At 44.5% G+C, this 23632-nt stretch overlaps 1 protein-coding gene across 4 annotated transcripts; it reads left to right on the plus strand.

Moving 5' to 3' along the window:
- Nucleotides 1-52: 52 nt before the first annotated feature.
- On the plus strand, nt 53-23156 carry LOC149324359 (uncharacterized). 4 transcript variants are annotated; one of them, XM_089565590.1, is made up of 9 exons: nt 53-1252; nt 10837-10915; nt 15319-15390; nt 15993-16064; nt 17606-17677; nt 17946-18017; nt 21404-21499; nt 22201-22299; nt 22591-22730. In XM_089565590.1, exons 1-8 carry the CDS (start codon nt 1227-1229, stop codon nt 22288-22290), a joined length of 579 nt encoding a protein of 192 aa, XP_089421716.1. In that variant the 5' UTR covers nt 53-1226; the 3' UTR covers nt 22291-22299; nt 22591-22730. The 4 variants fall into 4 exon arrangements, with proteins under 4 accessions (XP_089421716.1, XP_089421717.1, XP_089421715.1 ...); XM_089565591.1 differs by having other exon boundaries at nt 22236-22299; XM_089565589.1 differs by lacking the exon at nt 22201-22299 and having other exon boundaries at nt 22591-23156.
- The last annotated feature ends 476 nt before the right edge of the window (nt 23157-23632 follow it).

A 23632-nucleotide genomic window follows, 5' to 3' on the forward strand; every position in this document is an offset into this window, starting at 1 on the left:
TAGATATAGTGCTCTCGCCTTAAAACTTTCAATCATTCTTTACAATCCATGGCCTACTTGAGCAGCTCTCTTTTACACCAGGTGTCTTTCGTGATCTCAAAGTCAATATGTGAATGAATATCGTTTATAAGGTTCAACTACATACAATATGAGCAGCATGCTCACTAGTGTCAATTTCTTTTGGCCAAATAAATGCAAAACATTGTTTAGCGGCATGTTAAGGAACAGTTGGCGCGGACCGGCATCAAGTATTAAAAATGGTCACTTCCATTTCCTGACCGAGAAAACAAAACAAAGATGTAAAAATCGCTCCCTCACAGTCGCTGCGCAACAAGGGCACAAAATCATTCCTTAAAGAAGCCAAAGTGATTTGAACATGCGAAATCTTGACTAAATTATCAACAAGGGCGTTTCCTTGCTGCTTTTACTGTGATTATGCTCATACCCTCTCATGGACACACGTCGGTAAAAATAGGCACAAGGGTCGTCCGGCCTGGCACCCAAATTTCTTTAGTGATGTGCTCTTGGAAGAATGTCTATAGACACTACTATCATCGATATGAGCTATTCATAATTTCGAAAACGCGATTACTCTTAACGCTGCGGTGCGGGAAAATTTGGCTGCTTCGACAAAAAACATGCGCTACAGAGGTTGCTTCCAGGGCTCCCCTGGCTGCACCTGAGTTGGGGACTTGCTCGTAGTTCCAGGTTCCTAGTCCAGGCAGTTGCGGGAAGAGAGTCACTAAATTGTGTACAGTCCTCATGGAACTGCTGGGAGGCTGGACTCAGGCGCAAATAATAAAATGCATTAATGACAACTGATAACGCCTATTATAAAGGCTTCAGCAGGGACACGCATTATAAAAAAATCACAAGCAGCTGTCGAGTTCCCAAAATGCAATGTGTGCATCCGCGCAGCAGGAATGTAATGCTAGCAAGCCATAGCAGCGTCGGCCTACCCATATTGCGACAGTCTTTGTTTCAACATATGACGCGCAGACTTTAGTGGGGCTTCTTTCAGGCGACAAGGAAGCACGCCCGAGCACTCAGTCACCCCCATATCTCGCACGAGACGGGAAAGTGGCTCTGGTAAGGAAGGAAGAAACAAAGAAAGCGCACCTGCGATATGACGTTTATGCACACGGCACCAACAGAGGGGTTCTTTCAGTGCAAATAAGATAACCGCGACTTCGTATGACGGCTTCGAGCGGATCGTCAACTGAGAAATGGAGATCTATGACGGCGCCGATAGGTTCGTACTTAACTTTTTTATGCATCTGTTCTAGCTAGGAGGCAAAGTTCAGTAGCCGAGATCCACAACTGGTGACACGAGAAATTTGGAAGCTCTGAAGGATTACCGATTCAGCCCCAGCTCAAATCACTTAGAAACGCTTAAGACCGCTCAGCCCTGTCGTCGAGTTTACGTCTCATTTCAAGCAACAGATGGCCAGTGCTTCGAAGCGAATGCATATTCGCTGGCTTAGTAGCCTTTATTAGCCGTCAGTGCCAGCAAAATGCCAGTCCCTGTAGAGACGGAACCTACCAAAGAGTAGTTTCAGAATTGAACGGCTTGCTCAAATGGGTCTTCATAAAGCTTCGCGCGTTCTGTATAGCTTCGCGCAGTAGAAAATGTGCGACAGGTATCTACTTTTAACCCAGTCATATAGAAAGACCGTGTACGAGAGTATATATGTGAAATTGGTCCAAGTAAGAACTTATTTAGTTAAAAGAGAGTCCGCTTACTTTGATCGATTATGGTTTTTTAGCCGGCTGCGGTGTTCAGAAGCACCGAAGAAAAATTTAAAACTTCATCATTTCATGTGGTATTGCCGATTTTTGGTCGTAGAAAACCCGTTATGGCGTCTGCGAGCCCCGACATTGGGGACACAAAATGTAGACAGTGTAGTAGCTATATCCAACTCAGTGGACACGATGACTGCCACCTCATCGAGGAGGTGTGCAGTAGTAGCAATGACATCAATAAAAAAGTTGTATTTCAGCAACGCTTGTGAACAATAATGTGGTACAAAAAGAGATAAGCATATAATCATACTGGTGATATCCGCCAAAGATACCAGCCACTGCTTTCGCTTGCAACGGCGGTGTCGATATAAGCGCCCCTGGCAGCTGAGTGGCAGGCTGCCTTTCTGGAAACATTAGAATTGTTCATGAGAAATCACAACTAAAACGAGTGAGAAACCGCGCTTCCTTGCAGGTGAGAAAAAATTTTATTGCTTGCTAGAGTGTGCCGTTAAATTACTCCACCATCCCATTGCACATTGGATGGTAAGGGGTCGTGCTGAGATGTTTCACGGCCAAGGAATCATTGAGCTCTCTCATCATTTCCGGTGTCAAACAGCAGCCCTGGTCAAAGAGGATCTCTCTCGGAAAACCTATTTTTGAAAACATCTCCACCAAACCTTCTGCCTCGGTCGCTGAATCTATCTTCGGCAGGGCCACGGCATTGGGATACCGCGTGGCCAAATCGACGATAGTGAGGATATATCTTTTCCCTTTCAGTGATGTGGGCGACAGCGGACCGATAATATCGACAGCGACTCGATCAAAAGGAGTGTCGATAAGAGGCATGCGTTCCAACGGAGCTTTCCCTACTTTGCCTTTCGGGCACGTTTTATAGCAGGTATCGCACGACCTGATATACCTTTTAATCTGCTTCTGCTTTCCTTGAAAGTAGAATTCTTCCAGAACTCGATCTGTAGTCTTCTTAATGCCTTGATGTCCCGCCAACGGGCGGCTATCGCGGGGAAGGCTGAACATCTGCGATCTGGAAGGCTTTGGAAGCACTACCCGTCGAACCTCTGTGCCAGGGGCGAGGTGATAGATGCGGTACAGCAAGCCCTTTTCGACAGAATACGAGTGCGAACTGCCGAAGTGCGAAGTGCGAAGGAAGCCTTGACAGCGGTGGTAGCTGCCAAGGATTCCTATCAAAGGAAGCCTTGGCAGCACGGATCCTTAATCCATCAGCTGCCACTTCCGAACTTGAACGGGATGCAGTATTCCTGCGTTGGTGATCCAAGTGAAGTGTCCGGCAGCACGGACCCAACGTTCGACGGCTGCCAACTGCACGATTGAATAGCCAGACTTCCGCTGCAGTCTTCCTTCACACCTCGGTTTACTGACACGTCAGCTCTCCGCTCTTCGTGCCCGCCTCGCACACACCATTCGCGCGTGCACACCCGCAACGCGGGGCTGGCACGCGCGGCGCTCCGCTGTCCGACGCACCATCGTCGGCACACCTAGTTCCAAAAATATCCCGACGATTCCGTGTGGTGGTGGTGGTGAAAACTTTTTTTGAAACAGGGGAGTTTGGGACGTTTAAGCAGCTAAATGCTATGCTAGATGTTGGAGAGGAGGAATGACCGCGAACTTCGACAGGACTGAAGAACGAGAAGAGGACAGGACGAGTGGTAACTAGCAACCGAAGTTTATTGGAAAAAGACATGTTGCAGCACAGGCTGCATCTGCGCATAGAGTACGTAACGCCGTTACATTACGAGAACTGAGATATGACACGCGGAACACATAGTTAATGAAATACATCGAAACGAACAAAAAATAACAATGAAATGCCCGTCACAGGTTTAACAGAAACCGGGTCTCTTTATCTAAAAGCGCCATGGAAGGCTCACTCACACTCATATCAAGCCCAAGTTTGCGCATGTGTGCCGCTTCTAAAATCTCCCTTTCAAGCCTCGACCTGCCCCTTCCGATGATGGTGGCTTTGTTGAACTGTGGGTAGCAGCCATCGCATTCCCTGCAGTGTCTCGGCAGATTAGCGCCATTATCGGGTTTCAAGGACCGGAAGTGCTGTCGCAGCCTATCATTTAGACATTGACCAGTCTGGCCAACGTATACTCTGCCGCATCGCAGCGGGAACTGGTATACCAATTCAGTGGCACAGTTGACATATCGTTGTTCATGCTTCGTCATGCACGCGACCCTGCGCCTACCTTCCGCCACGCGCCCGCAGAGCTGAGATAGCTTTGAGATCGATAGCAGAGATCTGACGCACCATCGTCGACACACCTAGTTCCAAAAATCCCCCGACGAATCCGTGTAGTGGTGGTGGTGAAAACTTTATTTGAAACTAGTGAGTTTGGGACGCGTAGGTCCTTGGGCCCCCGCACGGCCCCACTCCACTCAAACGTTCATGTCCCGGAGGCTCATGACGCTGGCAGCCCGGCCTGCGGCGATGGCTTGCTTGGCCGGGTCCTCGGAGCGCAGTAGGGTCTCCCATGCTTCCCAAGTAGCAAGGTGATCCAGGCCCCGCGGGGAAGGATATGGTCGAGAGTGGCTTTGGGGTGGCGGCAGTGGGTACAGAAGAGTTTGTGTGACCTTGGTGATCTCGCGAGCGTATATAAGGGGAGGGTAAAGTGCTTATTCGGAGTCGGCTCCAAAGTGTCTGATGGTAATTGTCGAGGGAGGGATGGGGTGGGGGGTACAGTCGATGCTCGGCTTTGCAGGCCTGCGTCATTTCACTGAATGAGTGCATGCGCTTTAGAGACATGTACTGTGGTGTGCATTCCTTTCGGGTGTACAGAAAGATATGAGAGACAGCAATCACCAGCCAGTTTCCCTGGACATCGGATATCTACACCATTTAGCTATTGCCGCAGGCCACTGCATAACATTTCAGTGGGTACCTGCTCACTGTGGCATTCAGGCTAATGAAAAAAGCAGATGAAGCGGCCCGTAAGGGCCATCAACATCGGAGATACATTAGAACTTTTTTTACGAAATCTGATGCGTCCCAGGTGGCCAAAAGTTTTGCTTCCGAAGAAATGTATCGACTTTGGAGTTTGCCGACATATCAGTACCAATTTCTTCACTCAATCGACCCACATCCTAAATCAAGACTCTCACCCAGAATTCCTCGACATCTGGAAACACTTTATCATCGACTTCGTCTTAATGCTGCATATACAAACGGCTTACGATACCGTTTTAGACAAATGGACAGTCCGCACTGTGACAACTGTGCCGCGATAGAAACTGTGGAGCATATCTTGCTGGAGTCCCCTTTATATGCTAACGAGCGTGCGTACTATGAACATTGCATGCAGAAGCTCTGCTCAGTGCCCCTTACAATGGACAAAGTTTTAGGTCCCTTAGCCTGCCTTAGGCAACAGAGACTTGCAATGACTTTTCTATTCACATATTTAAAAGACATTGGACATCTCGATAAGCTTTAAATTCACTTGCACGTCACCTTCATGCATTCTTCATGAAGTGAACTTCGTCAGCCCATTTGACGGCCTATGCACTCCATCACATGCCGCCGCGGTGGCTCAGCGGCTATGGTGCTCGGCTGCTGACCCAAAAGACGCGGGTTCGATCCCGGCCGCGGCGGCTAGAATTTCTTTGGAGGAGAAATTCTAGAGGCCCGTGTACTGTGCGATGTCAGTGCACGTTAAAGAACCCCAGGTGGTCGAAATTTCCGGAGCCCTCCACTACGGCGTCTCTCATAGCCTTAGTCGCTTTGGGACGTTAAACCCCATAAACCAAACCAAACCAAACCAAAGCACTCCATCACTCCATAGGTTACATCAATACTCGCCATTGCATCCTTAGTACCCATTTCATGGCCGCATTTTATCTTCGTTTTTTTTTACCTCTTCCACTCTGCTCTCCTGTCTTTATCTCCCAAATTCCCCTCCCTACGCAGAGTAGCATGCCAGCGATATTTATACGCCGGCTAAAATCTCTGCTCTTTATTAAAGAGTCTCTCTCTCTCTCTCTCTTTCCTTAAAAGCAATTTTCATTTTATTTCAGTTCGCTTAATGCCCTTACGGCGTGGTTCGGGTATCCACCGAGATATGAGAGCGACAGGCGTCGTTTCCTTTCCTTAAAACCAATTTTCTTTTCATTTTCCTTCCCTTACGGCGTGGTTCGGGTGTCCACCGAGATATGAGAGTTTCCTGGCGCTCTGCTTGTCTTCGCTTGTTTTTGCTTTTTTGCGCCTCTCCTGTGACATCCCTCGGTTCAGCGCATGCGCAGCTGCGGCTAATTGTGATCACGGTGCATACGCCAGACTCGAGTTTGACTAGCCTAGTCAAACTTTTCGCTTCAAAAGTATACAACAGCTGTATCTTACCGGTACTCGTCTATGGGGCAGAAACGCGGAGGATAACAAAGAGGGTTCCGCTTAAGTTAAGGACAACGCAGCGAGCTAAGGAAAGAAAAATGACCGGTGTAACATTAAGACACCGAAAGCGGGCAGAATGGATGAGGGGAAAAGCTCGTGTTTACGATATCCTATTGGTAATCAAGAAGTGGGCTTGGGGAGGGCATGTAATGCGAAGGGAAGATAACCCCTGGTCCTTAAGGTTAACAGAGTGGATTCCAAGAGAGCGCAAGCGTAGCAGTGGGTGGCAGAAAGTCAAGTGGGCGGATTAGAATAAGTTTGCGGGATACGGTGGAAGCAGCTGGCAAAGGAGACATGGGAGAGGCCTTTGTCCTGCTGTGGGCGTGCTCAGGCTGACGAAGATGAGGATGAGATGAGCGGGGAGCTATTCTGTCCGCATCCCAGATTATATTCCTATATTCTTTGCTGAATTTCCGGCTCTTGGAATGGCCCTGTACAAAATTCCGTGTCATGTATCTCACGTTACAGCCTGGATGATTGTTTGTCAGTTTTAGTCTCCCTTGAAACTTCACAAGTTATTTTTTGAGCCGTTTCCTGCAATTTTTTGTCCCATCTACTTTGAAGGAGGTACGTTTTGTCTGGGTTCCTGGCCATGCAGGCATTCATTCAAACGAGGTGACTGATTACTTCGCAAGGTCAGCTCTTCACGGGTCAGTTACACATCCCGACCCGAATTTCAGTCTGCTGGCGATCTCCAGGTTTCAGCGGTTCCAAAGCATACCAGTCAGGTTACGCGATCCCTTACTAAATACCACTGATTATCAACACTTAGCGTATAAATGGAACGTCCGTTCGTGTAAAACCAGGCAGTGTGTGGTAGCAATGACGTGGTTGCGGTGCAGGATTCTCAGTTTAAATTTATACCTATGCAGATGTGGGTGGTCACCGACACACCTATGTGACTCATGCGGGGTCGACGAATCTGTGGACCATTTCCTTCTCTACTGTCCAAAGTTCGCACTTCAGAGAAAGATTTACCTGGAGGTCCCTCTCTCCAGGTTAGGGCTCCCGTTATCTCTGCTAGTGTTATTATCGTTCGGTGCGAGCGCGAAAGGATTTGCGTTAGGTTCAATTTGTATGAATCTCCATGATTACATAATTGCAACTGGTATGTTGATTTTCTAACTCTTTTACAAGTCTTGGAGTTGTTTTCACCATAATGTTCTTTGTTAATTAACTTTAAATATTCTTCTGTCGTTTTTCATGGATACATGTTAAAAATTCACATTTGGCTCCGATATTTTGTCGTCATCCTGTGGAAATTTTCTTATTTATGCCACTACACCTTGGCCAATCCCCCCATGTGGGTATGTGCCATTATAGAGAGGAAGAAGAAGAAGAACTTTGTCTGACAGCAATGAGAACCGCAAGTCATCGTCGCCACACCATGCGCTCTACACCGTCGAGTTCAATATTGCCACGATCAGAGGACTGACTGAACCACACTAATGCGACAGCGGCGAAGAACGAATGCTGCGCCTGGAGGTATGGAGTGAACGTTGCTTTGATCACGGCATTGCCGGAACACTCTGGCTGTATAGACGCATGGCTCGATTGCATTCGAAGAACCAAGAACGCCGTTATGAGTCTATTGTCTATGTAGTAAAGTATACCTAAGCCTACTGCAGATACGTGTCACTCCAACAGTACTGCACATTGCACAAATAACAAGTGTTCAATGCTGCGACTGGACTAGATTGGCAGCTCCCATGCAGCGTATATAACCCACGTAGTCGGAAATATTAGCCATTTGTAGTGGTGGTCTAGCGGCAAGCGCCTGGGTCTCAGACGAGACATCAGGTTTATTCCCCTAAGGTCACAGAATTCATTTTTCTTCTTCTGTTGTTGTCTCTGGGTGTATAAAAGCCTTCATACGTTGTTCACTGCGAACAAACAGTGCACACTAAGCTATGATTCTTAGCACTAACGGTTAAGTCGTGCATGTATAGTCACGAAAAGGAATAGCTGTTGTTAGTCACAAAAAGGAATGCATGACTGTTCATTCTTTTTGTACAAAATTATGGTAAGCTGCTTCGAGTGTAAGGAGTTTCGTGTTAAGTCAGGGCCAGCAAAGAGTGTTGTAAAAAAGCTAGTTTTTAAGGGCGCGCTTTTTCAAAGCAAAGACTTCGTGAAAGGACTAGAAAGCCATATTTTGCATACCTAACATATATTTTCCTTCCAGAAGAGTTATTGGTCATGCATTTAGAATTCGTATTATTCATGAGATGTGTTCTCCATTTATTTCCCAATATTAGTTTTCTCATATAGTTGTTCTTTTCAGAAATGTGTTGTTTCCCATGTGTTCTTTCTCGCATTATATATGTTCTTCTCGTGTTCTAAATTTGTATGCCCATCCTGCTTGGGCCAAAACATTGGCCTGCAGTATATGTAAATAAAAAAAACTGCCGCGCCTATCGTTCACATATGAACAATTTAAATCACCCGCAAAAAAAAATTATTTCAGAGCGTCGTGGTCGTTCTGCGCCATCTGGTTTATACGCTCAACGACTGCTTCTTTGATTTCAGTTTTTGTTTTGGTGTTTTGACATGAGAGGGTGCCGTGAAAAATAAAACTTTGAACGGCCGCAGCAGCGTCAGCCGGAGAAAATGGCGTCCGCATCACCGCGCGCTCCTCAAAAACGAAAGCTTGCACCGAGCATGCCGGCTGGTTCTGGTTTCGTTTTTTTGCGGCAAAAGCCGCGGATATGAGTCAGATAACCTTGTACAAACGTCGGATTTCGGTTTCGACCGCGAGACTTCGCCTCAGGGCCTGAAACGTGAGCGCGCACTTGCATGCAAGTTATGTTTTCGTTCGGTCTCTGTTTTTCTGCGGTGCATGATGTTTTGGAATTAATGACGGGGGTTTATTTGGATGCTTCGTGGTCTTCACAACGTATGGCGAAGACAGTTTGCTAAATTTTTGAGGTCGCGTCGTGTTTTTCAACCAAGACGACAGGCAGGTGTCCATATTGGCGCATCGCTACGGTGTGGCGCTCGGAGATTTGCTCGACCTCTAGACTCTTTTTGATCCTCTTCGCGGGGGAAGTGATGAAGACCGTGTGCGAAAACACAAGCAAGTATGCATGGATGAAGATTTTAGACATGCAAACATACGTTCGGCGTGACGGCTCATGGGAAGATGTGAATCCGTTGGGGTTGCTGAAGTTCATTGGAATCATCATATGCATTGTAATTGTTGACTTGCCACGACTATATGTCTAATCAAATACAAGAATAACATATCGTAGCCTTCTACCATCAAAAACATTTTCCCAAAAATTTTTTTTCTGTTTTTTTTACCTAACCGACCCGGATGATTCAGTGCCGGCAGCCTCTATTGTGAAGACCTCGAAAGGGTTCTGGCTTTTGAACCACATCTATAAAACTTCATCCATAGTTTTAGGGCTTGCCTAAAATGCCAAATTTGATCAGCTGGCTTTCAAGGAGCAGCTCATTCAACAAATCGTGCCGCCGCGGTGGCTCAGTGGTTATGGTGCTCGGCTGCTGACCCGAAAGACGCGGGTTCGATTCCGGCCGCGGCGGTTGAATTTCTTTGGAGGAGAAATTCTAGAGGCTCGTGTACTGTGCGATGTCAGTGCACGTTAAAGAACCACAGGTGGTCGAAATTTCCGGAGCCCTCCACGACGGCGTCTCTCATAGACTTAGTCGCTTTGAGACGTTAAACCCCATAAACCAAACCAAACCAAACCATTCAACAAATCTTTGGCTATGATGAAGTAAAAGACGTCCACGCCCCAAATCTTCACATAGAATTCATTCGTCACCAACCGAAAAATGGAAAAAAGAAGAAACTGCAAGCTCGGCTATCAGAAACAAGACAGGAACAAAGATCAAACGTTATGTGAAGCATCTGTCAGTCTACCTCTGCTTCACATCTTCCCCCCTGGTTACTTTTTATAGTGACACCGCAATCATGACATCTGACTTGACCGGGCATGGAAAGTGCAATAATGTTTCCTCATAGCTGAAACTGAGAATAATGACAGCTATAAATATGTGCGACACTTTGTATCTTTCAGTTTTCCTCTAATAACGTTCTGGCTTAGTGCAGCTGGTAATTTTTCTTTTGCTATATACTTTTTTCGTGTTTTTGGCATATTTCATAAATAAATGTTCACGAAATTTTTCACACACCACTCTGCTCTTTATTTCATTCAGAAGTGTAACAAATACGCTACAATTTCATTCATTGCAATATGCGCTGGATGCTCTACTTGTGAAAAAAAAAATGTTTCTTTCAGTACACTCCAAATCGCGCATTCTTCCGCAGTATCGAAAGAGTTAAGGAGGGTGTGCGCGCCGAAGAGCTTTATTTCCGTCTGTAATCTTGCTTCATAGTCTTCTGTATTCGTCGAGACATGGTAACTTATCATGTCACTTCCATTTCTACCTTAAATGAAAGTAATGAATTGGAGTATGCCTTAGTTCTCAAAAGCGCCGCGTAGTGTAATGAGCGAGATCAAGTGCTCGAACCTAACGTAGCCAAGTTAAAGCTGCCGACGTGTGCTGCCGCTAGCTACAAAGGTGAACTGACGAGCCTTTTCACTGATATCAAAACGGCAGATTGCATGTTCACAACGTCATGATTTCCCGATTTAAGACATACCCTCTCACCTAATATAATTTTCTTAATTATCTTTTATTCCTAGCCGCCAGATTGATAAGGAAGGGAGTGATCCATGCAAATTCTTGGAAGAGGAAATCAGAAAACTGACAGACATCATAAAGGTGAGTTACCCTTCATTTATTTACTCTGCATAGCGTTGCCAAATGTGCTCGTTTGGCATTAACAGACAAGCTGAGTTGAGTCCCTACCGCAAACTTCAGGCGCATCTCCCGCTCAATCCGGAAGCTGAAAGTTACAAATAAGGATGGCTAGTACATTCTCAGTCTGAAAAGTCATTTTGCTATCAACGTTAGCAAGGATCTATATATTTTTTTTCTTCTGAGGGAAGATGAGGACACTTATTCAGCGGATTGCCCATTCCTGGGGATAACCAAGGGTACTGATTCAGGCCCAGTGATGAAACTTTACTTTTCCAGAGCTTTTGTCGATCAATATTGTGTATGACTACTCGATTAATTGGCCTTTATTTTTCACGTGTCTCGATGGACACGATAAACGAGCAGACTCAGTTCTGGGTATGATTTTGAATCACAAAGTCGAACATATTTCGAGTCTGAACTCACGTCTGCTGAACCGCTCACCTGACTTAAACCGCAGCGACATGGCACTTAAGTCTCCTGGCGGCAGTGCAATAGATACAGCAGATGCGGAACTAAAAAAGTTAGGAAAAAAACTCCGACTCACGCTGAAACTCCCCTGACTTACCTCCATTTAGATAATGATAAAAATCTTGAGCCAATGACGCTTGCTACTTGAACCATAATTTCATCAGTATCTCCAACCCACCTACGGCTCAGAAAGAAAGATCTGAAGTTCATCCCAGGAGAGTAGTGGGTGCGGCTTGTAAGTTAGCCGGCCAACATGGCGGCTGGCAATGTTAGATATTCACGTAAGCTAAGCCCTTCAGGCTTTTTGGGCAGAATTGTTTTTGGGAAGAATCGCTAAGGGTTGGGGTTTCGGAGGTCAGAAGAGCACTTCTTCGCTGATAAGTCGGGTGTTCTGCACCCGTCGAGTTGTGCGCTTGGATTGCAGCCTCCACATGAAGAAGCCACGCTCAGAGCCCTAGGATGGTAGAAGATTCATTCCCGGGTTTCGGTCCGAAATGTTTTGGATGGGCTAAGAGCTGGCACCCAAAGACTGAAGTCTTCGACTGCTAGAAAGGGGCTTTATTACGTGCACCCTAACCCAAGATGGGTCCCAGCTGGTCGTTTAGTTGTCCTCAAATAAACATGGCACATACCCACTGCGGGGGTGTGGCCAAGACACCGGCCCAGCGCGCGTCCCTAGGCTATACACCTTCCTGCCATCAGTCTGTCACAAACTACTGGCTGCAACTTTTCCTCCTTGGGCACCCTCACATCTATAATCAAGCAGTTCATAACGAGTGTCACTGCTGAGAACAGCAAGAAAAGCTGCTCTGAACTACTTAGCTGAGCAGTATTTTCAAGACACAGACATCTTCACTGATGGCTCGACTTCTCACGACTCCTCATCATGCGGCGCTTATGTGCCCTCATCAGGTCAAATGCTTTTATGGCGACTACAGCGTAGGACATCCTTCAGTGCAGCAGAGCTATACGGAATAAAAAAGAGCCGTCGCCTATATCTTGCGCCGCAGCCCTAGCCGCTGGGTAATATTTACGGTCTCGCAAAGAGCGCTACAAACATTGTGCAAAATACTGGAGAGGACAAATAACTAGCAAATTTCTCATGACATTGAATACCTGCACAACTTTGCTGTTGCAGAAGGTCACTGTATAATTTTTTAATGAATTCCTGCTCACTGCGGCTTCCTGGCCAACCAGAAAGAAGATGAAGCGGCCCGCAAAGGTCTACAGCGTCGTAACCATGAGCGAATCTTCTTCACACAATTTGATGCGTCCCAACTCGCCAAACGGTATACTCCGGATAAAAAGAACATGAGAGGCTCGGATACCGCGAGCAGATGCGAGAAATGTCGAGGACGGCAACGATCCCCGATGAGCTTCGCAAGACCCTCAAGGTAGCGCCAATTCCAAAAAACATGGATCCCAACCTCCATCGAGGCAGAAGAGAAGCGAGGGCCGAATTCATCGAGAAAACATACGCTCCTCAAGCCACGACCGTGTATACAGACGCGTTTTGGAGAGGAGGAGATACCAAAATCGCTGTAGCGGCGGTGGTCGATTCGTCTTTACGCGAAATGACCAGCGCGTCTCTCCGAGGCTGCACAGCTGCAGAGTCCGAGGAAGTAGCCGTTGCTCTAGCGGTGGCGGAGGGCTATAGAACCGGGCGGTCACTAACAATACTTACGGACTCTCAAACAGCCTGCCGAAATTACATGAATGGCAGGATAGGTCGTCACGCGCTCCGTATACTCCTCGCAGCGAGTGACAGAATTGAAAACCGGGAAGAACAAAACGACAAGATCCGACACAAAATTGTGTGGGTACCGGGGCACACGGGGGTGCCAGGGAACCGAGAGGCCGACAGGATAGCTCGAGGATACATTACTTTCCGAGCTTCCGACGAGACCGCGGAACTCGCGCCAGCACCCAGGGAATGCTCGGCCATACTACAAAACTATAGAGGCAGAAGAATGCGATATCCCCCACCGCACAAATCTCTCAGCAGAGAGGAAGCTGTCACTTGGAGACAATTACAAACAGGCTCTTTCCCAAACCTACATATACTAAACAAAATGCACCCTACGATATACACGAGCAAATGTCCCTGGTGCGATGAAAAACCTACACTATACCACATCACATGGGCCTGCCAAAACATAGACGTGGTCCCCAAAATACAAAACCCGAGTGCGGGGCAGTGGGAGACTCTGCTGTCCAGCGACCGCTGCGAAGACCAACAAGGTCTGGTACAGCGAGCTCAACGGGCGGCAGTGGCCAGCGGAGCCCTGGACTGAGGGCAACCGACCACTGATTAGAGGCGGACGACTTCGACAGGGAAGGCTACTGGGGGTAGAAGCAATACGTCTCTGAAGATGCCCCCAAACCGCAGGAAAAACCATTAGTGTAAATAAAGTTTTCCCTTCCCTTCCCTTCAGGATAAAAAGAACCGCGTGGCTCTTGACAAGCCATCATTACCTCTTTTTCCAATAAATCGACCTAATGCCCAATTTAAGACGACCACTCATGTTTCCGCATCTTCTAGAAGCAATTTATCATTGCCTTTATCTAAATATTGCATTTACGAACAGTCTACGATACCGTTTAAACAAGCAGTCAGTCCCTATTGTGACAACTGCGGTTCATTTGAGACTACTTCATATTGTCTTCAAATGTCCGACGTACTTCATTGAACGTGCGCCCTCTGAGCAATGGATGCACTACATGACCCAAGTGACACTCACAGTGTACTATACATTAGGTCCTTTAAGCTGCTACAGTCAGCAGCGACGTGCAATGATATTCTTATTTAACTATTTAGACGCAATTGGTGCTTTAGACACAGTCTAAATTGCCCGATCACTTGTTCACCCTGCTGTACATGCGTCATGAACCTGTGCCTGACATGCGTGAGAGTGCATATTTGTGTTTTCATAGAGACCCTACTCCAATATGTGTTAATGACGTGCTTCGGTCTGGGTGTTCGAGATGGGAATTTTACGTGCGTGTACTCGCGCCATGCGATTGCCAACCAGTGTGTGAGTGGTCATCACCCATGAAACTCTTTGTATTATGCCATCATCAACCTCCAATCACACTTTCCATTTCCTCCCATTCTCTTTCCCCAGTGTGGAGTAGCAGGCCAGGGCCATGTTACAACCACCCTACCTCTCCTCCTTTCCTCTAATAAAAATTTCTTTCCCTCTTGACCTTGGTCTCATTCAAAGAAGCCATCATGCAGTGAACTGTTGCGTTGCAACCCTTTTGAATGACCGCAATCTTTTCCACCACCCTTTCTACGTCTTTACTCCACTGTTCCCTCACCTACGCAGAGTAGCATGTCAGCGAATATTCACGCCGGCTAAAATATCAGTTTTTCATTAAAAATCTCTCTCTCTCCCCGGCGCACACTCCGAATGCTTTCCCTCTACTTCGCTCGCATTGCAGGGGAGGCGATGAGAAAAACGTAACAATGGCAAAAAATTTTTTTTTGATTTAATATTTTATTGTAGGCACGGAACCGACGATTTGTGAGGAATTGTTATTCTTGGGTTCCGAAATCGCTATTTACATATTTCAGCCAAAAGATTTCGACTCCTCAGGAATAAAAATTCGTTTCGCTAAATACTCATGCACATCTCCCACCGCCTCTATAAGGGCTTCTCTAAATAAAATGAAATATGTAGTCTTCTTTGCTACCAACCTCGAAAAGTGCGAACTTTGCCAAGATAATGGTAATTTGAAGGGCATAATTTTTTTAACGTTTTTGTGCGACAACGGGATATAAAAAAGATTCAGATTTCGAGTGCATCAAGCCAGACACCGCGCAAAGAGGACATAGCCCTGATAGTAATGCCTAGAATAATTTAATACAATGCTGACGTCACAATGTATTTCAGGATTCAGACGAAGAACAGAAGAAACTAGTCGCCGATGTAACGGAACTGAAGATGCATCTAAATGGATTCGAGGTACGTTGTTCATAAGTACAGTGAGAGCTGGTGCATCATTCTCGCAACGGTGGGTGCAGTTCCATACCAACAGGCATGACTGCATCAAGCCCTCGAGCGGGAACGAGTTGTAATTTATGTTCGCGCGATTCTTCATACATGCAAAAGAAAAGCAGCACAGCTCCTCAAGTGCCTTAATAATTTTGCGTTCGGATGATTATTTTATTTTCGGAATAGGGCAGACAATTTTGTACGAGTATTTATTTAAAAAACATGGTTTTTAATACAGTATCTGCAACATCTGAAAACACTACTGCGGTTCAATGAAAAACGTTTTTTGTCTTCAGCCTCAACGTGAAGGTAGGCATAGGGGTCTCCATTTCCAGATAATACCACGCAGACTTACCAACTTCCTGTTGCTTCCGGGCATAAAAAACAGGAACGTTGTGAAGAAAACGCTATCTTTAATAGTCTAATTTTTGGAAGATACTTTGTGAAGGATAGATATGCAACCAAACCTAATATAGACAATCGGTTATTAGACCCGGAATAAAGCGCAAATTGCATGATTAGTGCGGACAAGGATATTCTAAAAACGGATGCAACTTTCCTATTTATAACAGGACTCGAAAGAAGAATGCAAGGCATTGGCCACCCAGGTAACGGATTTGAAGAAGCGCCTTGAAGGCTATGAGGTACGTGGTCCAAAAGTTCTGTCATAGGAGGCGCATCACTTCGCGAAGGTTAAGCTGTCAACCACTGGAGTGGGAGGCTGTGGGGACTTATTTTCATGCGCTTCTAACTGCGGGAACTGTAGGGATATGGTGAGAATAAAATAACTTCAAAGTGAAAAGCAGGAAGTAGATCATCGTGGATAGCGGAGACAATAATGTTCGAGGGCGGTTATTTCAATTTCAGGGCGGACACCTAGTTTTCTGAAAAGTATCATTGAGAAAGCATAATTGCTTCTCCAGCATAAACATTTCCAATGCATTTTTTACAATAAATCAAAACATCTTTTCCTCCTTTCTCCTAAAGACACTTAGAGTGGACTCCATTGGCGTCAAATATCCGCACGCTACAATTAACAGCTTTCTATTGCTGGAGACCGGGAGTACGAAGTTTGTGAAGGGGGCAAAAATTTGATTGACTTTATTTTGAAGATTTTCTTTCGCGGCAAGAGAAATGAAACAGGATCAAATTTTCATGACAACGTACGGAATTCTGCGTAAAAAGCGCACAGAATGATTACTAATGTCCAGGAAAATGAGATAATGACACCAACATCCACATTTTTTATTGAGGATTTAAACAACGTTACAAGATAATGGCCGCCTATGTAACGGATTCGAAGAAGCATCTTGAAGTTCTTTCACAGTGATGACATACGTTGTTTCTGTCTTTTGTCCGACCAGGGACACCATTCTTGTAGGTATGACCTTATTTCCAACTCACATGCAAGGCTCTGTCACCCCCTCAAGTGCAAAATTGTGGTGATTAAGTTCGTGAGGCGCTTATGGCGCGAATTCTATCGCCATGATGTCAAAATGAAAGAAATGTCTGAGAGAAAAGTGGCATTGAGAACACCGTAAATTGTGCTAAACATTTCGTGTTTGTTCGGTTGTCTAATTTTGGTTTGCGAACAGTGCAATTTCTAAGGTACCGTTATTTCAAAAAGCATTCTTCTTTAGGGTGGGCCAGCTGGAGGTTGGTGCAATTCTGTACCAACTTGCATGACTCCGCCAGCCCTAGAAATCAAACCAGTGTTGATTTATGTTCCAACGATTCTTGATATATGCAAGAAAAAACAAGCAATTAGAGTTCCTCCAATGCCGGGGGAAATTTTGTGTTCGGAGGATTATTTAGTTTTCGGAAAAGGGCAGGCAATTTTATAAAAATACTCATTTAAAAAAGATGGCTTCACTATCTGGAACATCTGAAAACGTTCTTGCGGTTTATATGAAAAACATGTTTCGTCTCCAGGGGTCTCCATTTCCAGATAATACCACACATAGTTTCCAACTTCCTGTTGCTACCGAGTATAAAAAACAGGAACGTTGTGAAGAAAACGCTATTTTCATTAGTCTCATTTTTGGAATATACTTTGCGAAGGAGCGATATGCAACCGAACCTAATATAGACAATGGGTTATTAGACCAGTAATAAAACGCAAATTGCATGAATAGTGCGGGGAAGGATATTCTAATAACGGATGCAACATTCCTATTTATAACAGGACTCAAAGGATGAATGCAAGGCATTGACCACCCAGGTAACGGATTTGAAGAAGCGCCTTGAAGGTTATGAGGTACGTGGTCCAAAAGTTCTGTCAGAGGAGGCGCATCATTTCGCAATGGTCAAGCTGCCGACCACTTGAGTGGGAAGCGGCGCTGATTTATGTTCGTGCGGTTCCAACTGCGGGAACTCTAGGGATTTTCTTTCGCTACAAGACAAATGTAATAGTACCAAATTTTCATGACAATGTACCGAGTTCTGCGTATAAAGCGCAGAGAAGGCTTTGTAATGTCCAGAAAAATCTGATAATGACGCCAACATCCATATATTTTTTTTTTCAAGATTTAAAACAAAATTACAAGATAATGGTTGCCGAAGTAACGGAACTGAAGAAGCGCCTTGAAGGTTATGAGGTACGTTGTTTCTTTCTTTTGCCCGACTAGGCGTACCATACCATTTTCGCAGATGTGACGGGATTTACAACCCACAGGCACTGCTCCGTCAACCCCTCAAGTTGGAAGTTGTGGTGATTAATTTCTTGAGCCCCTTATGGCGCGAACTGCATCGACATGATGTCAAAATGAACGTACTGTTCATGAGAAAAGTGCGACGGGATCAAATGTATGTCACTGGCTATTTTATTGAACAAGTCACACTTTTTTTTCATCCTGTGTAATTGCATGATTAGTCGAGATTAAGTAACCAAACTTTGAAAGCAAAGAAGAGAGGCGAAAGTTTAAAATGAGAAAGTTGTAGAACGCTCCGCGCAGCGTCCAATTTAACTGTTTCTACCTTTCCATCTGTCACCTATTACATTTTTTTCGTTCAACTGCAGATGCCTGCGAAATACAAAAAAGTACCACATGACATACCCACTGGCGCTCCGCGATCGGAGTGTTCGTAAAATTTCCATGTAGGAGCGATCAGATCATTTAGCCCGGTGTGCTGCCACGTAAAAGGCGACGAGGAGGCGAAGCCGCAGCTGGCTGCGCGATTTACGCAAGCAGAATGCTTTCCTTGCGGCTGTTCATGATAGCGATAAGCAGACACAGCCCTTATCGTTTGCGCTCGCGTAAATTGCACCGCTGGTGGAGGTTTCAGAACACTGCGATCGCCGCGCGCAAGCGGACATATCCCGTTGCATTTTTGTTGTATTTCGCGGGCATCTGCAGTGAGAGAAAAAACTAACAGGGAATAGATAGGAAGTTAGAAATTTTTTAGTCAGACATTTTGTGGGCCATTCGGCATTTTTTTTTTGGAACTGTTCGCCTATCTTCATTGCTTGCGAAGTTGGTTGGTTAATCTCAACTAATTATGAGATTAAGCCGGTTACAAGAAGACAGAGAGTTGCTCCACGCAATAGCCAGAAAAATGAGTTTGATCGCGTCCTCTAAAGAGTGCTGCGACTATTTTCAATACCTGGCTAAAATTAGATTGGCACCCAAGTTGGAAATCTGAGCAGTCCCGCAGAAAATGCGGAATAAGGATGGAAATATAGTCGAGTATGCAAACAAATTGGAACACCTATATACTGCTAAACTGCCACCATAGTCCTCCGTCATCTAAGCAATAAAAACGCAATTAAGAAGGGCAAGCATTTAGACATTGTCTGGGCAGTGCTATTCACCGTCTGTTTTACAGAAGGCTCTCAGAGACCAGAGGCCGTGTGCTGAAAACTGTCTATTTTCCATTGTCCACTTCACGTCCGTTGGTCAATAATCGTCCGTTGGCCACTCAGATATGAAGCTGGACAACATGAACTGGTGGGCGCGTTGGTCAGACATAGTATAATCCGCGTACCATTGCGCTGCTTCACTTGACATGGAGATATACGGCGGATTTCAAGCGTCTGTTAGAAGCGACCCAGCCGCCGGGTAAATCAGAGCGACAAAAGGCAGAACACCAAATGGACGCGAAATGAAAGATGGAAAATGGAGAAGCTCTCAGAATACAGCTTTGAACGAGAAGGGTGAGATAAAATCATGAAAATTATACTTTTAACGTCAAGAGGCAGGAAGGGGGCGCACTGTGTCACGGAATCGAAAAGTTTGAGATCTTAGCCGAAATCAATAAGAAATGGGCATGGGCAGCTTATGTAATGCGACAGGTTAAGATAACCGATGGTTGGTACAGATAGTGTCAGGATTCCAAAAGAAAGCAAACGTAGCAGGAGGGGAGAGGAGGAGTACGAGGCAAGGAGATTACGAAGCCAGCGGCGTTAAGGTGGCCTGAGCTTCTGCAGAACTAGATACACTGTAGAGATTTGGTGCAGGCCTTTCTCCTGCAGTGAGCGTTGCTGAGCTTATGATGATGATTGTGATGAAATAAAACAATAGCAATATTAGCGAACCGCTTACCTAATGAAGCTAAGATTGCAAGACTATTATCCAGCAAAATAATCAGCGATAGCAGATAATAGCGTAATATTCTAAAGAATTCAAAAGGAGAAAAGAGATTGACCGCAGAATTAACGGTATTGAAGGAACCAAAAAAATATTTGAGAGGAACTCTGTCGAGAGTTTTTAGAACAAGCTCGGTGGTATTTTGGAATTATTCTGAAAAGAAACAGTTTAACATTTTGAACCAACATAACTTCCTTCGGCATTCATTTGAGCAGGAAACTGACGATTTTTGTTTGTGAGGTGCTTTTTGCACATAGTGCATAAATCTAGTCAGAAATACAATATCATGCAAGTTGAAACAATAGAAATGCTACGTACAGGAGCCGGGAGATTTCAGTGCCCCAAAAGTTAAATGGATTTGTGGACGATACAGTTCGCAGGTGAATATTATTATGCGATGCATCCTCGCTATTGACACATTTCATCAAAAATCCCAACTTCTGCGTGAGAAAAACAGGCCCAATGTTTCACAGGCTGAGTAAGAAATGTGCCTCGAGTAAAAGATGCCGCTGGTTCTACACCTGCAAAAACATAACCACAAATGTATATTTAAGTACTCCCGTCTGTGATCAGCCTGAATAGTTCTGTATGTGTGAGGAGTGAACGGACTTTCATTTTGGAGTTCACATTTTGTAACAGGGTAAATTACAACACTACTAAGATTAGAGAACCCTGTTCAGGCGAAGCCGAAAGCAGATTACAGGAGTAGTAGTTTAATGACTATTGCTCATATTATGGTGACAATATTACATATTTATATGTGTAAGAAATAAAAGGATTTCATTGAATAAGTAATGAACCTGAAGTGTCCGAAAGGTTCTAAGCTACGTTGTAGATGACGCTTTTGTGAGAACACGCACTGATTCCAGGAAACGTGAGCAGGCAGTCGTGCGTGTATATGTAGTGATCTATATCAAGGCTCTTCCTGCGGTGAAAACTCTATGAACCTGCTACAAATTAATAAAAAAATACGAAAGTTGAAATATAGCACAGAATGCATGCTGAAATGCTGTGAAAATAGTTTGTCGGAATGATAAATTACGACCCAGCTTCATTGTAGAGTGTATTTTTAGCATTTTGGTATGCACTCGAACAAAGACAATAGTTGCGAGAAAAGTAGCCGAAAGGTTGGCTTGAGAAGCGAACAAATTTTATTTAAAACAACGGAAGTTAAAGATCGCTGCAGTCAGGAAAAACTTGTGTATATTAAGAGCATAAATATTTCGCACATAAACTAATTTCTAAACGTTGTGGTTCTGGGCGCGGGAAACATTTAGAGTAGTGGCATTAAAAGACAACTTATTAGATTTAACCTAATGCGCAGCTGAGTAGTTATAATGCAATATCGTGCAGTGTTATAATGGATGAAATGTTGCGACTTGTTCTATATGTAACAGGAAAAAAAGATGACACTGGTCTCACAAGTAAAACATTTGAAGAAGAGCTTGGTCGCACAAGAAACCCATTTGATACAGCGTCGAAGTGCACTTGAGGTAGGTTGACTGTAACTTCTCTCGCATTATACGGATTTACTATAGGAATATTAAAATAAGACTTACTCGTAATTAATTACATATAAAAGCATTCTACTCAATCTAAGCGCAAAGTGCTTGTTTTTAGAAGAAGCAGCAGGAGAAACATCGTTTGAGGAGGAAATGAACCATTGAATTCTATTAAACACTTGAATTTTAATTGAAAAATAAATCAATCTGAAAATCAACAAACCATATTTCCCACTCTGGCCAATAATAGAAAGAGATCAAATTTATCGACAGAAGTTTCACACCATTTCCTTATTTATATTAGCATTTGACAATGTGTTTTTATTTCAAACCAGTTTCACTAACTTTATTTCAAATATAAGGCAGATAGTACTTTCATGTTTTTGATGGCTCTTAAACCCTCGCGGTTTAAGATATTATGCAATATTCCGGTATGGTACAATTTTTCAACAGTACCTCCAAATATTTTAATACGAATAGCGTTCACCTTACTATAGTGGATAGCAACTCTATAGGCAATAATCCGTAAGTATTAAACTCTTCTTGTCAGTATGCTTGCTCCTAATTATATTAAACTAATTATGTAAACTGCTATTTAAACTACGGAAATAACGGTTTGGGTTTTACGGCCGAAACGCATAGAGTGTATTTCGGTCGCATATATCAGCATTAATTGCTTTACTGCCTTACAGAATATTTTCAGAATGATAGCGGTTTTCCTTCGCAGAATTTGGATCATGACTTTGACAACACTTAGATTCCCGCAAGCAAATAGGACATGATTATTGCAGGTGGGTTACTGCTCGAGACATTCCCAAATAATTACCACTAGCCCAAACTATTATGGCTGGCATCTGCATGCATACAATCCGACGCATTCAAGTATGTGTGCTCATTCGGTGTAAGCGCTGTTTGTGTTCACGTAATATATATAAAAAAAATTGCATGATTGCACTTAAGTGTGCTTAAAAGTGAAAATGCAAGAGCTTTTTCCTGCCCTCTCTTTCTTTACCCATTTTTGGTTTTCTTTATTTTTAGTATTTATTTCTTCTTATTTTCTTTTTCCTAATTTTTGTTTTCAGATCACTGCGGCGGTCTACATTGAAACAATACAGAAGGAAAATGTCCAAAGTCTATATCCACACCATGGCTATTCTGACGTCCAATGGCTGTTTCGACTTCTAAGCGTGTTTTCGACCTTTAATTAATTCATTACTGCACATCAACAAAATTCGGAAGTTACCAAGATTTGTTTATCCACTACATAATGCAGTCCAACTTTTTTCATATATCTTTATAGAATCACATGAACATGCGGAAAAAATCTGGGGACACTTTGATGATTGGTATGGTTTTTAAAACCAAAGCCAAACACAACCGGAACCGAAACCAAACTTTTTGATGACGCGTAGATATAGTCATATAATGTTCTCGTATTCAAAAAACTCAATCGTTCATTACCATCCATAGCCTACACTTGCTACATCATGCAGCTCCCTTTTATATAAGGTACCTTTCGTGGTCTCAAGGTATGCGAATGAATATCCTTTATGATGCTCAAGTACATACAATAACAGCAGCGTGTTTCATAGTGTCGATTTCTCGTGGTCAAATAAACGCAATAAAATTTCAGCCGCATGTACAGGAACAGCTGGCTCGGACCGGCATCAATATTAAAATTAGTCACCTCCACCTCCTGATTGAGAAGAGAAAAGGAGATGAAAAAATCACTCACTTACAGTCGCTTCGCAACACGGGCCCAAAGGTAATACCGGGAAGAAGCCAAAGCGATTTTAACATCCGAAATTGTAAATTATCAAGTACGGCCTTTTCTCGCTACAGTATTCGTGCTCCACCGGTAAAAAATGGGTACAAGCGTCCCCAGCCCGGAACCCGAATTTCTTCAGCGGTGTGCGCTCGGAAGAGTTTCTATATACCCCACTTAGGCCCCTCGCGGGCAAAGCCAAGTTTCGAACAAGCTCACAGCCTGCTAAAGGTGGTACCGTTCCGCCAGCGCGGTTCGAACGCGAGCAAAGCTTCGATGCGCCCTAGCAGGACGGCCTCTCCTGTTCCGTGGGCACCAGTTGTTTGCTGTGTCTGCTTTTGTGTCGGACAAGGGAGACG

This window comes from Amblyomma mixtum, unplaced genomic scaffold (assembly GCF_055824585.1).
Source record: "Amblyomma mixtum isolate Tamu unplaced genomic scaffold, ASM5582458v1 scaffold_47, whole genome shotgun sequence".
Taxonomy (NCBI): Eukaryota; Metazoa; Arthropoda; class Arachnida; order Ixodida; family Ixodidae; genus Amblyomma; species Amblyomma mixtum.

Bases quoted from the DNA above. Each gene is read 5' to 3' on its own strand.
- LOC149324359 (XM_089565589.1), top strand. From the start codon at position 1,227: ATGGAGATCTATGACGGCGCCGATAG. The intron at 10,916-15,318 runs GTGAGTTACCCT...AATGTATTTCAG, and splicing joins AACTGACAGACATCATAAAG to GATTCAGACGAAGAACAGAA. The intron at 15,391-15,992 runs GTACGTTGTTCA...TATTTATAACAG, and splicing joins TGCATCTAAATGGATTCGAG to GACTCGAAAGAAGAATGCAA.